Below are 14,741 nucleotides of genomic sequence, written 5' to 3'. Positions count from 1 at the left end.
TTTGCCCAGTGGTTCCCATGGTTACTGCTCGACCAGCTGTGGCGTGAAAAGCTAGGGTGGGTTAACTACTATTTCTCACAGGGTTAAGTACTACGCCTCAGAATGCACTATGGGAAAGCCAAAACAATCGCCCTAACAGATTGAACTACTGGAAACCCACCACAAATGCATTGCCAGAATGCACTATACCCAAAACAAATGCATTGCCAGAATGCACTATACCCAAAACAAATGCATTGCCAGAATGCATTATGGGTAACCCAAAACAAATGCCATGCAAGGCTATTAAGATGCAGGTTAATGGATACATTGGACTATTACTAGCCACACAAAATAGAGCTGTTTAGGACTCTCACATACTCTCACACACACCCAAACAGAAATACACACACACACATTTAGTAATACATTTAATAAAAGCTTTATTTATTCTTTATTAAGATTTAATGACATACACTACCAAGAACTTACTTACTTTGTAGACAATGTGCTTTTTACTCGACAACAACCTTTTATTTAAGTGAGAGTTACGTACGATAATGCCCTTTTTTAAGATTTTAATCAACATTAAAACATCACATCTAACGGTTTGACACACACACAAACACACACACAAACACACACACACACACAATCACACACACACACACACACACACACACACACACACAAACACACTCACACACACAAACACACACACACAATCACACACACACACGACACAGCAGCACCCTATTTCCCCAAATTCTTAATCTCGAAGGCCTTCATCAGCGGGATCCACTTGGAGCCGCCCTGGGGCCGGGGCCCCTGGGTCAGACGGGGCAGCCCCCGGCCCCTGAGGTGCTCCGGGCCGTCGTACTCGTCCGCCTCCGACGTGATCTCCATCTTCTGGATGACGAGCTTCAGGAGGCTGTGCTGCTTCTCCAGCAGGCAGGACATCTCCTTCAGCCTGGGGGAGAGGAGGGGAGGGAGGGGGGAGGGATGGAGGGAGGGAATGAGGGGGGGGAAGAGGGAGGGAGGGAGGGTGAGAGGGAGGGAAAGGGGGGGGGGGGGAAGAGGGAGGGAAGGGGGAGGGAGGGATAGAGGGAGGGAAAGAGATATCTAATCAAACTTTAGATGTTAATCTAAAGTCTCATTTGCGACAATAGAAAGACTAGAATTGATGTACTATGTAATGATGAGGTAGACACAGCAAAAAAATATTGTTTTATACGTGAATGAGCCAGTAGGGGTTAGGCTCAAATATGTCTACAGGTAGTCTACCTGTGGACATTGGGTATGGAACCCACACCTTTCGCCCTAATCCTGCCCAATGCTTGTTGTTTTTTCTTGACCATGCCTGCTTTTTAAGAATGATAATATGTGAGTGCCATTTGAGGGGGTGAGGCACTGGAATAGACAAACCTCAACACCCGTTGATTGTATTTAAAGGCCACTAGAGGCTGCTCACGCATCACAAACACCCCCGTTCCGGTCCACTGCATGCGTCTCACCCTGTAGCTTAAATCATTACTCTGCATTTCCCCCAGAAATGTGTCTTTGATGAAGTAAATCTTGCTGAGATGCAATGAAGATTCATGATCCAGATTACGGACCAACCTCACAGTGACTTTAAAAAGTAAAACAAATTATAGATTTTCTACATGTCGAGACCAGCAACTTATCTCCATAACCACCCCATCATATCCATATAATATACATATATACATGCATACGAGATACACATATACTTTACCTGATCTTCTGCTTTTGCAGTTCATTCTCGATGGGATTGGCGCGGCTTGACTTGCTGGGCATCTGGGGTCTGATGTCGGTTCTCTCTTGCCCCTCCCTCCACAGGAGCATATTAATGTAGCTCTGTGCATAAACACAAGACAAACAACAACGTGTGAAGGTCATTAGAATGGCTCTTTTTACAGTAGTCAGCGTCTCCGAGGGGCTTACAAGCCCCGATTAAAACTCCTAAACGACCAATTGAATATTCCCTGAGGGAAGGATGAACTGGGAAGGGTAAAGACAAGTGACAGCATGGCAAGGAGTGTAGAAGAGAGCCGAATGAACAGACGTAGCGCGGCTGAGCCAGAGATAAAAACGTATCGTCAGATGCGCATTAAAAACAAACGAGTCCTCGGTGAGGACAGGCTGTCAAAGTGGATCTCGTCTGCATCCAGCCTGAATGGCTGAGTACAGGAACATGCTAGTCCGGATAGGGGGACCTATGTTACATCTACATTTACATTCAGGGCATTTAGTGGATGCTTTTATCCAAAGCGTTTCTTCTGTCTGTCAGAAGAAAGAGAAACAACAATGCATCGCTGTCGGTACAGTAGGGATGTTCATGGAAAGTGCCAAGCACTTACAATCGCTAGGTTAACCCATTCCCTGTATATAACAAAGATAGCTAGGATAAGATGCTACGCGATGCTAAGTACTGTTTTTAAGTGCAAGGTTGTACCTGTGTCTGTGTATCGAAAAGACTCTTTTCATAGAGGTGTCATGGAACAAACACAGGAGACACTGGTCCCGATAATGAGGGGTCCGCTCCTTTACCAGATCCAAAGACTTTACTACCTGATCCAAAGACTTTTAGCGTTTACTGTGAGCGTTTTGGATGAACCTTTGACTACCAAAATAACAAGTAGTTTCTTGAGGATTATTTTGAAGCTGTGAACAACTACTAATTGAACTACTTTGCAGAGGAAAATTGCAGAGTTGAAAGTATATAGTGGTTCATCGTTAGTGTTGCTAATTAGCGTTATCAGATCATTGCATTGCACAATCGGTTGAACCTCAGCCAACCTTGGCGCACTTCCGGTTGGGGAAGATGAGAATGAAGGGCTTGTCCACACGCTTCATGAACCAATAGGGCAGCTTGTCTTCCAGCACAGTGTGGAGGTCAATCTGAGGAGAACATATACGCAGGTTATCGTTCATGCGGCCATGTCGCCCCATGCTGCTGAGATGACTTTTCGTCGTCGTACACACACCTGCATGGCCATGCGCTTCAGGGAAGCGTTCTTCTGGACTTCGGCGATGTCTCCGACTGCCAAACCGATCTACAAGGCAAAGGTCGGAGAAATATCAATGTTTTCATGTTTTCATGAACTTGTAGACTTCTGTCAAGCTCGGACTTCCCGTTCGCGTACCTTGTCGAGATTCTTTCCTGTGTACACAAATCAATACAATATTGATATTGCAGTCTACTTACCAGCAGATTCACCAGCAGTATCGGCATCAGCAGAGCAAACTCAATAAAGAGCACGTAAGTCAGGAAAGTGAAGGGAAGTTTGTTGTCGAGGTTGGGCTTCAGGAAGTTGGTTTCATAGTTTAATTCTCCAATCATCATCACGAAAATCTGAATGACTGACAGGGGCACAGTCTCAAACTCTTTCTGTAAGGGAACAAACAAAGCCGACTTACTCATAGGATGTCAGTTCAAATAGAAACCGGAACACAACCAACCGTTCGACTGATATTTATTTCAAACAATTTGTTCCATTATGTGAAAAGTGAGAACCTCTAATTAGGTCATGTTTGTTATGGTTTCCTTGTGTTTCGTTTGTGACTGGTATTTCTGGATCCCAGAAAGGTCTAGTTGGAGTCCTACCTGGTTCAGCATCAGTGCGTGAAAGCCCAAACCGAAGGCCACCATCAGGAAGAGGAAGAGCATCACGATGCTAACCAAGGTCTTCATGATCTCCCCGAACATCACCACGTAGATACCGAAACGTTCAAACCTGGACAAAACGAGAGGCCATCAAATCAGCAGCCAGCGAGAGAGTGGACATAAGGGGACATATTACACCACCAGGTGTGAGTGTGATTAGCCATTACAAGCCGTTTTGAAAATGTGCCGCTTTTGACATCACAGGTGGGCGTGTCCACCTAGATGTGTGCTGGATAGATCAGTCTACCAGCCTACCCAGTGGACTGTAGCAAACGTTGCTCATGGATCTATCCGTCATACATCTAGGTGGACACGCCCACCTGTGATGTCAGAAGCGGCGCATTTTCAAAACGGCTTGTAATGGCTAATCACACTCACACCTGGTGGTGTAATTCGTTGCTAACTTAATTGAGCAAGCAACCCTACCTTTGGAGGTAGAGCAGAAAGCAAACCCAAGAATGGAAAACTGCCACGGCCCCCGCCTGCCAATGTAGGGAACCCTCGGCGTTTAGGGCCAGTGGAATGACGAAAAACAGCGAGAAAAAGGCCACAAGCCAATCAATATTGTTGGACGAATCCTTGAAGTAATTCCAGCGCTTGCAGGTGAGAAAGAAACAACAGTTTATTTGAAAGGAGTGAAACACAATTATTATTCTTTTTTTTGTCTTTACTTGGTTTGCTTACAGACATTAATAGCTAAACAAATCTGTAAAGCGACATAAACGTATTACGCATTGTAAACAATCCACCACTGCCACAGTTAAAATCTCATTGGCTTACACATGTGATAATACAACATAACAGCGTGCTACTATAAAATGACAGGCGCTTTTAACCATTTTAATGATCTCATTAACATTGAATTAACATGCAATGATAATATATTTAAATCATCATGGGCACATATCATTGGGGGGGGGGGGGGGAACCCGTACGGATGACCCTGTACCTGTTGAGATATCTGAACCACCTCCTTCCCTATGGCGTAGAAGTTCATGACCGCCACCATCACTATGCACAGGGACAGGAAGAAGCTTTGCTGCGGAGACGAAGGGGGGAGGTGGTAGTTAGCGCTTGACACTTGAAGTGCGGGATTTTGCACGCCGTGGCGAAGCACTTACCTACATCCATTACACTTGATGGCTTATCCATATCTTATCTTATGGATGGAATGGAGTGCGATTGCTTTGGCTGCAGTTTAGTTACAGTGTCGATTCCATTTCAATCAATTATGGCTTAATATTGATGATATAAACATTGGGGCATCGTCTGGGCCACTACTTAAATATTGATACGTTTAAGGATAGATACGCAAGTCATCATTATCGTGTTGGTCACACATATACTGGATACTTCAATAAAAGGCCTCCACAGAGAGAGACCAATGTACAACCACATCTGCCAAAAAAACGATTCACTCGTTCATCCCTCTCTCAGTCTCCTCATCTCCTGCTTGACCCCTTGTGGTTCCTTTTAACCAATACCTCAGAGAAGGAGATGGGCACCATCTCCACATCCAGCTGGCCTGGTAGGGTGGTGTTGACGGAGGGCCTCAGTGCCAGGGTGAGGTAGGTGAGAGGGAGCTGACCCATCAGGTACAGAACCATGTTCAGTATGTGGGCCAGGCTCCCGTATGCCACCCTACACACAAGGGGGAGTTATGTTCAGGGGCCGGGTTCACTAAAAGGTTGGTACTTTATTGGTTCCGACGCTGGTGGATGACAGCCAGCCATGACACTGTTCAGTCAGCCCGAACATTGATGGCAATAGACTAGGCACTAAAAACATCAACGTTGATGTGATAATGATTTAGATTCAGTGGTATCAGATACAGACCACTTCATTTCGAGGTACTTCTGACACACAGGGTGGGAGAGGAGCTCGATGCGGTTGTATTGAACCATAGCCTAAGGAGAGAAAGGTGGAAGGAAGAAGAAGTTCATTTTGTTTATCTGGTGCACTCGGCACTCACAGGGAGACCATTTGTGTTTTGCTCATATCAAGGCATGCAAACAGTATCTTTACGTTATTATCTCATAGCGTAGAGAAAATGTTTTTTTTTCCAGTGAAAAGTTTTGGTTATGTATAGACACAAAAAGAGAAACATATATTGTGCTGTACTTCATATGCAGAATAAAGAGGTAAAGAGAGACAAGATATTTACATTAAGTGCAGCCAGTGGCTGGATTGTGGGAAGCGTCTGTCCTGTCTTCTGGGCCATCCTCGTCAGGGAAATGGGCGCCTGGAGCCACTGGAAGTTGTATTCAATCTGTAAAAACATACAAATAGCAATAATGAGGATTAGTGGTGATACCGTACTACAGAATGTATTCACATTAGCCAAATGAATGCAAATTGTTGGCATATTTTCTTAATGCACCAAAAAAGAACAACAATGTTACCCCACATTCCACACGTGTTTATCATTAATATTAATAAGATGCCCAGTGAAACACAGTGAACTCTGTGTCTCATAAATATCAAGTCGCTGCTCGCTGGGATACTGTGAACTCTGTGTGTATCATCAATATTAATATGATGCTTATTGAAATATGGTGAACTCTGTGAGTATTATCAATATAAATATGATGCTAATTGAACTACGGTAAACTTTGTGTGTATCATAAATATAAATATGATTCTCATTCAAGTACAGTGAACTCCGGGCTGTTTGGGTCGTTGTCCGATTCTCTCACGCAGCGGTCCAACAGGTACTAGTGAAAAGAAAGGGAATCAGTTAGTCCCTGTATACGACTATACATATGTGTCCTATACATATAGTCCCTGTATACGACTATGCATATGTGTCCTATACATATAGTCCCTGTATACGACTATACATATGTGTCCTATACATATAGTCCCTGTATACGACTATACATATGTGTCCTATACATATAGTCCCTGTATACGACTATACATATGTGTCCTATACATATAGTCCCTGTATACGACTATACATATGTGTCCTATACATATAGTCCCTGTATACGACTATACATATGTGTCCTATACATATAGTCCCTGTATACGACTATACATATGTGTCCCATACATATAGTCCCTGTATACGACTATACATATGTGTCCTATACATATAGTCCCTGTATACGACTATACATATGTGTCCTATACATATAGTCCCTGTATACGACTATACATATGTGTCCCATACATATAGTCCCTGTATACGACTATACATATGTGTCCTATACATATAGTCCCTGTATACGACTATACATATGTGTCCTATACATATAGTCCCTGTATACGACTATACATATGTGTCCTATACATATAGTCCCTGTATACGACTATACATATGTGTCCTATACATATAGTCCCTGTATACGACTATACATATGTGTCCTATACATATAGTCCCTGTATACGACTATACATATGTGTCCCATACATATAGTCCCTGTATACGACTATACATATGTGTCCTATACATATAGTCCCTGTATACGACTATACATATGTGTCCTATACATATAGTCCCTGTATACGACTATACATATGTGTCCCATACATATAGTCCCTGTATACGACTATACATATGTGTCCCATACATATAGTCCCTGTATACGACTATACATATGTGTCCCATACATATAGTCCCTGTATACGACTATACATATGTGTCCTATACATATAGTCCCTGTATACGACTATACATATGTGTCCTATACATATAGTCCCTGTATACGACTATACATATGTGTCCTATACATATAGTCCCTGTATACGACTATACATATGTGTCCTATACATGTAGTCCCTGTATACGACAACTATACATATGTGTCCCATACATATAGTCCCTGTATACGACGACTATAAATATGTGTCCCATACATACTGTATGGTCCCTGTATACGTCGACTATACAGTATGCTTCCTATACATCATCCTGCAGCCAGCTCACCTTGTAACTCTCAGGCAGAAGTTCAATCATGTCCAGGACTGGTGCTCGTTGGTTAGAGGAAATGCTGAACAGCCCCAAAGCCTCTACACATCTGGGGAAACGCAGAAGATGGAGGTAGTTTGTGTGGCGGTTGTAGTCATAAGACCAGGGGCGATTCTAAGTTTTAGGGTTTTAGGGGGGTATATCCCTAAATTAGAATTACATTTAGTTAAATCTGCTGTTGTTAATTATGTAGGCTACTGTAAGTAGGACATCCAGGATGTTTATGATTTAATAGTGTTCTATTTTACACATTCACTTTGGTTCAAGGTCAGTTTGGTTGAAGAAGACAATTTTAATTTCTTCCATCAAAATGTTTTCTTCAGCCCCAGTAATTGGGGTCTTAAATCGCCCCTGCATAAGATGCTGATCTCAGTAATTGGATTATTTTCTAATAAATAGCAGGAATCACTCATTAAGTGGTATTTAGTGTTAGGGCTACAATTGGCGTAATAGAAAATGTACAAAAATAATAATAAAGTCAGGCAACGTCTATCGTTACACCATTACAACATCTCTGAAACGTTTGTCCCCATACCACGCTGATCTCCCTGTGGAGGAATGCCTATTGGGTTGTACTGTGGGGGGTGGGGGGGGGTGTGGTGGTACCTGTCGCTGTCTATCACAGCGTTGATCACGTCCTGCCGGCCGTTCTGCAGGGCCTCGTGCACGAAGGAGGTGTGGTTCCTGCTCAGGACGATCTCCGCCCCCCGTGACAGCAGGAGCATGACGGCCGACATGTGGCCCTCCCTGGCCCCGATGTGCAGAGCCGTGTTCTGCAGGGAGATGGATATATGTAATAATTATACATACCTAGTAGGGCTGTCAAATGATTGCATTACATTACAATTTCTAACCGCAATTAATCTGATAGTATTGGTGAGTTAACTCCTGATTAATCACATTTAAAAAAAATACAAATAATAATTAAGTTAAATGAGATTATCAAATACAATGACCCATTATCATTCATATCAAATGTACTTGATAAGCAAAAATCAGACCAAGTGATCTTGAGGGAGTTTTATTGACTTGCCGTTTTAGACACGTTTTTTTGCTTTTTTTTTTTTTTCAGCCAGAGATAGAATTCATTCAAACTAGTGCACTGATTTACACCGGCAGCGTTCTACGCCCGTCTCACGGCCGACCAAAGCTTAACTTTACGCTTCACTTCTATTTTCAAGCGTTTCTGAAGCGTCTCGGTTATGATGTTATCTGATGAATCTTGAAAATATAGCGTAATAAACAGGCGGTGTGAATTGATACGCCTACGTTACGCTCACGTCTCTCTCTCTCCTGCGGTGTAAATTCCCAGTCACTGTCAAACTTACGGAACACCACAGATTAGGAAATTGTAAACACGTTGTCACTTATTTCAATTGTAAACACGTTATTATCGTGCTCATTTTAACAGCCCTAATATATATAAATGTATGTATGTATGTCTGAGATATTCAGGTATTGGTTGGCCTGACTCCCAGCAGGTCTGAACCCCCAGTGTCCTACAAGCTTACTGTTGGCAATTTTATATTTCTAATTTACTTCAAATGTTTGCTTATGCAATTATGTACGTCTGCACTCCTATGCACTCCTAACTAGCCCTAGAGGGATCTCCCACTCTGTGATCCTTCCTAAGGTTCCTTCCGTCATACTCAAGGGAGTTATTTTTCTTCCCTATTACATGGCCTGTGAGGCACTTTGAGACTGTAACTGTGATAAATGGCTGTACAAATAAAATTGAATTCAGTTGACTTACCAGGGCATCCTTGAACAAGATGTTTAACCCCTACTTGCTCATGAATTACATGTACTGTATCTCTACAAAATCTTTTTTTATTAGACTAAAAAGTTTGATACACGTGAAGCTCGCCGTGTCTGAACAGAAAGTGTGCTTCTGTTTATCGCTGTGGCTATGAGTATGACAGGCTGTTGTCTTTAGTGTGATTCACATGCAAGACCAGACCTCGGTTGAATGCTTTCTTAAGACCGACCTTATATAGAGGTATTATGTTCTTAGGATAATATAAGGATAACTTATAGTAATGGAGTAACACAAGATGGCAGGCTACAAGAACCACGTCAAGACGTGGCTATCCAATTAACTCTCATTTACTCTGGGGAGAACAATGTTACCGGTAATACACTTAACAGGTGCTGTAGAGTGCCCCTTAGGGCATAAGTAACAAGAATGCACTTATCCATTGGATACATAACAAGAGGTAAGGATATTTAATGTCTAACATAGAAGAGTTCTATATTCATTTATATATATACTGTATTAGCGATTAATCGAGAGTTAACCATGACATGAATCACGATTAAATATTTGAATCGTTTGACAGCACTAATATATATATATATACAGAGCTTACCCCGTCCTCGTCGGTTTTGTCCAGCAGCTTGGTGCTGGCAGACAGTAGAATCTTCATGGTCTGCGTGTATCCTTCACTCGCCGCGTGGTGCACACAAGTCCATCCTCTGTAGTCGCTGCAAACCACAGATTCAGAGCAGACGGCGTCACTCGTCATACATACGCAGGAGACCAAGGGCTCCCACCATGGTCGTGCCAGGACTTTTGAGTCCCAGATGTGGAGTTGCTTTTTCTTCACGAGCCACTGAACGTAATGTCGAAAAAAGATAATAATCAACATTTTCTCTATCATTACTCGTACAGTATTCCCTGTTTTCAGTGAACACCAGCGTGCCTATGAAAAAGAAAAGCCATGAAGGTATGACTGTTTGGAGAATATTTAGTATATTTGGATACATTGGGAGTAAAAATAGATTGTCATCAACCTGCTCTCACGCTCCCAACCCTCCCTCTCTGTGTTTCAGGGTGATGTATCCGGGTGGTGAATCTGGGTGGTGAATCTGGGTGGTGTATCCGGGTGCTGTGCTGTATCCGGGTGGTGTAGTGGGTGGTGTATCGGGGGTGCTGTATCCAGATGGTGTATCTGGGTGGTGTTGTGGGTGCTGTATCTGGGTGCTGTATCCAGATGGTGTATCTGGGTGGTGTTGTGGGTGGTGTATCTGGGTGCTGTATCCGGGTGGTGTAGTGGGTGCTGTATCGGGGGTGCTGTATCCAGATGGTGTATCTGGGTGGTGTAGTGGGCGGTGTATCCGGGGCGGTGCTCCATCCGGGCGGTGTAGCCGGGTGGTGCATCGGGGCCCACCTGTGGAACAGCGCCCCCTTGCGGAGGAGCAGCTCCACCACCTTGGTGTGGCCCTCCTTGGAGGCCAGGTGGAGCGGCGTCAGGCCCGCCTCGTCGCCCTCGTTCACCAGGCGGGAGTCCGTGATGGTCTCCAGGAGGCGGTGGCAGGTATTGAGACGCCCGTACCTGACGGAGAGAAGGCAGGGGGGGTGATGGATGAGGGCGAGGGCGGAGGCTCTATCAGGGTGGGGGAGGTCGACGGGTGAGATTGGATGCAGACGGATGGAGAGGGGTTTTATTTGTTTGTGTTGACAGGATGCTTGACATTGACAGGGCAGTTGTCTTGATAGTCCTCTCTCAATGGCTCTCTCTTGCACTCTCTCTGCCCTCTCTCAATCTCTCTCTCTTGCTCTCTCGCCCTCTCTCTATCTCTCTCTCTTGCTCTCTCGCCCTCTCTCAATCTCTCTCTCTTGCTCTCTCGCCCTCTCTCAATCTCTCTCTCTCGCCCTCTCTCAATCTCTCTCTCTCGCCCTCTCTCAATCTCTCTCTCTCGCCCTCTCTCAATCTCTCTCTCTCGCCCTCTCTCAATCTCTCTCTCTTGCTCTCTCTCAATCTCTCTCTCTCACCCTCTCTCAATCTCTCTCTCTTGCTCTCTCTCAATCTCTCTCTCTCGCCCTCTCTCAATCTCTCTCTCTCGCCCTCTCTCAATCTCTCTCTCTCGCCCTCTCTCAATCTCTCTCTCTTGCTCTCTCTCTCAATCTCTCTCTCTCACCCTCTCTCAATCTCTCTCTCTTGCTCTCTCTCAATCTCTCTCTCTCACCCTCTCTCAATCTCTCTCTCTTGCTCTCTCTCAATCTCTCTCTCTTGCTCTCTCTCAATCTCTCTCTCTCACCCTCTCTCAATCTCTCTCTCTCACCCTCTCTCAATCTCTCTCTCTTGCTCTCTCTCAATGTCTCTATCTCACCCTCTATCTCACCCGCTCTCAAAATATTACAATGATGGAAGTCCACAGTTCAGCAAACACTGTACAAGTTTTTCTTTTTCAGACTTTTGTGACTGTCTTGACAATTCCCTCCATAAAGTTTACTTTATCAAACGCTTAAGTAGCTTATTAAGGGTGGTCTGTTTTCATTGAGTAACAAGGGAATTAAAGGGACGTATTGGAGGAAAAGCATTGAAAAGCCGTCGTTGGCCAATGCTGAAAATTACCACGAAAAAAAATGCGGGAAAAACAGAATCCTGATCTCATCCAATGGCCTTCATCTGCCCTCCATCTCTGTTAGAGGGGTGATGATAGAGCCATCCATTACTGTAACGTTAAACGGCAATTCATTTTACACTATCTGCTACATTCCATTACATGTGCCGGCCTAATGATTTATACTGCAGTGATCCCCTTCTACAGTTGATGAGTTGATAGGATAACGATTGATGCATGTCATGGCAATTAATTTTCTGAAAAAGCTTTAATGGACAAAAATGGCCCACTGAATGAAGGAAAAAAATGTGAATGGTAAAGTCATTTCATACACCTCTTGTGACGTGGGGTCTTTCTTATCTGTTTGATTGACAGTGCAAAATGGTCGGCAGCTGATATTTAGATAGAAAAGTCTGTCAGTAAGCTAGACACTGGCCTCAATTTCCTTGGGTTCACCCCTTTTTATGTACAAAAAATGTATGTATGGGTTTTTCATAATGCAGTATGGAATGTTTAGAGTCCAAGTATTCCAACAAATGTCCCTATACTTAACATAGAGTCACATTCAGACAATTTGATCCAAAGGGACTTTGTTAAAAAACTATTTTGTGGTTTCCCTTCACCATTAAGTACCCAGGAATGAGGGCTGGCTTTTGTCAGCATAGTTCACGAAGGGGACTGTGGGAGTGTGTGTGGACGATAGCTGGTTATAGCAGCCTCACCTGGCTCCGACTGATTGGGTGAGGCTGCACACCTGTTGCACAGTGAGCAATTGATGTGCACTCGTTAAACCAGCAAACACTGCCACAGCCAGCAGTGACTGACTGCACCAAGCTATGTGGTCTAGAAAAGTGGCTCCATATTACAAGTCTAAAAGAATACCCTCACCTTCAACCAGTGTTGTGTTTAAAGCTGCACAATCACTTTTGTTCCAGTTCATTATTTTTTCCCTGCTTGTTCATCCGACAGATCAAGATCAAAGTCAAAATCAGCTTTATTGTCAATTCCAAAATATGTGGCAGACAAACAAAGGAATAAAAACTGCGTTTGTCTCCGACCCACTTCTGTTTAAATGTAGTTTGACAACTCTGTGTCTTTTTTTATAGTAGAAAACCCACCATGCACGACTCAAACAGCCCAGGGACCTTCTATATTTCTCTGAATTTATTTGGTCTGGAAAGAGAAAGGGGAGACAAGGAGAATATCGAAGCGAGGCTACACTGTAAGTTGAAATCAAAGGTTTTAAAAAGTTGTGATACGTGGCTCTATATCAGACTCCAAAGTCTCACCTGAATATACTGCTTTCACATCATCCGAGATGATTCAGCAAGATATTAGGAATATCAATATGCAGACTTTATTTAGGCTTTATTTTTTTCGTTATATTGCTCATTCAAGGGGGTTCGACTCCCAGCCGTTCTGGTTTTGAACACAAACGTTCAAAGCCAGACCTGTCGGGGTCCTCGCCCGAGAGAACCTTAATTACATGAAGTTAAAAATATTCACTGTAAGTTGCTATAAGAGCATCTAAATCAAGCCTCTAATGGACCCTTTTCTAAACCAGTGAACCAGTGACCAAGAGTCTGCTGCCCGTTCCCTGGTCCATAAAGGGGGCAGACCCGTAATCAGTGCTATGAGCAACACCTGTGTTTCTCCTACCGCGACACCGCTGAAAAAAGGTCAATTTAAAGGTCCCATGACATGCCACCCGGTGTGAGTGTGATTAGCCGTTGCAAGCCGTTTTGAAAGTCTGGCTCTTATAACATCAGGTGTCCACCTAGACGTGTGCTGGATAGATCTACCAGCCTACCCGGTGGACTGTAGCAAACAGTGGACTGTAGCAAAGTTGCTCATCTGTCCGTCACACATCTAGGTGGACCACGGCCACTTGTGATGTCATAAGAGCCCGATTTTCAAAACGGCTTGTAACGGCTAATCACACTCACACCTGGTGGCACGTCAATGGGACCTTTAACCGTCTGACAGATGACTACACAGTGACCACTGCCATGAATAAACTCACTGGGCGGCGAAGTGCAGCGCAGACTTCTTGTCCTTGGACTTGAGGGCCAGGCAGAGCTCCCCGGAGAGCCCCAGCATGTTCTTGACGGCGTCGTGGACGCCCAGGCGGCAGGCGTAGTGCAGCGGCGTGCAGCCGTCGTTGTCCTCGCTGCTCAGCAGGACCTTCACGCTCTTACTCTGAAGGGCGCACACGTTATCACGCCCTTATTTTGATGGAAGACACGGTGTCACGCTGTCGTTCCGACCGACGCTCTTCTCCTGAAGGAAGGCGGATATCGTGGTCTTACGCCGAAGGAATGCTAAAATCGCTCTTATTCTGAAGGAATACATGAAACCGCTCTTCCTTCTGAGGGAAGGAACATTATCATGCTCTTATTCTGAAGGAGGACATGTTATCAGGCTCTTATTCTGAATAAAGGAATATTATCATGCTCTTATTCTGAAGGAGGACATGTTATCAGGCTCTTATTCTGAATAAAGAAATATTATCATGCTCTTATTCTGGAAGAAGGAATGTTATCAAGCTCTTATTCTGAAGGAAGACATGTTATCATGCTCTTATTCTGAAGTAAGCTATATTGTCACACTGTTACTCCAAAGGGAGATGCATTATCCACACAGGCCATTACGGTTTCATTGCATTGATGTTCTGGCTGCACGAATGTTGGGAAGGTGGTCACGATGCTTCCACCTTGTCACACCGCGGTGAGGTCAAGTTGGGTTTTTGTCCTG

General features: G+C 44.0%; 1 protein-coding gene across 1 annotated transcript in view; it reads right to left on the bottom strand.

Moving 5' to 3' along the window:
- Positions 1-732: 732 nt before the first annotated feature.
- LOC311355476 (transient receptor potential cation channel subfamily A member 1-like) overlaps positions 733-14,741 on the bottom strand; it is a gene marked incomplete at both ends in the record, with an annotated part of 23,484 nt that continues 9,475 nt past the window's right edge. Inside the window, 17 exons of the mRNA XM_084475231.1 lie at positions 733-949; positions 1,736-1,857; positions 2,800-2,901; positions 2,988-3,056; positions 3,209-3,391; positions 3,608-3,737; positions 4,094-4,263; positions 4,617-4,706; positions 5,152-5,308; positions 5,504-5,574; positions 5,832-5,936; positions 6,322-6,381; positions 7,599-7,689; positions 8,247-8,413; positions 10,010-10,124; positions 10,811-10,975; positions 14,011-14,186. Of these exons, the coding sequence (XP_084331357.1) occupies positions 733-949; positions 1,736-1,857; positions 2,800-2,901; positions 2,988-3,056; positions 3,209-3,391; positions 3,608-3,737; positions 4,094-4,263; positions 4,617-4,706; positions 5,152-5,308; positions 5,504-5,574; positions 5,832-5,936; positions 6,322-6,381; positions 7,599-7,689; positions 8,247-8,413; positions 10,010-10,124; positions 10,811-10,975; positions 14,011-14,186 (2,190 nt within the window). The remainder of the gene's footprint in view (positions 950-1,735; positions 1,858-2,799; positions 2,902-2,987; positions 3,057-3,208; positions 3,392-3,607; positions 3,738-4,093; positions 4,264-4,616; positions 4,707-5,151; positions 5,309-5,503; positions 5,575-5,831; positions 5,937-6,321; positions 6,382-7,598; positions 7,690-8,246; positions 8,414-10,009; positions 10,125-10,810; positions 10,976-14,010; positions 14,187-14,741) is intronic.

The sequence above is a fragment of the Micromesistius poutassou genome (assembly GCF_964030765.1).
Source record: "Micromesistius poutassou genome assembly, chromosome: 11".
Taxonomy (NCBI): Eukaryota; Metazoa; Chordata; class Actinopteri; order Gadiformes; family Gadidae; genus Micromesistius; species Micromesistius poutassou.
The sequence above is the reverse complement of the archived record's forward strand: the minus strand, read 5'-3'. Positions and strand labels throughout refer to the sequence as shown.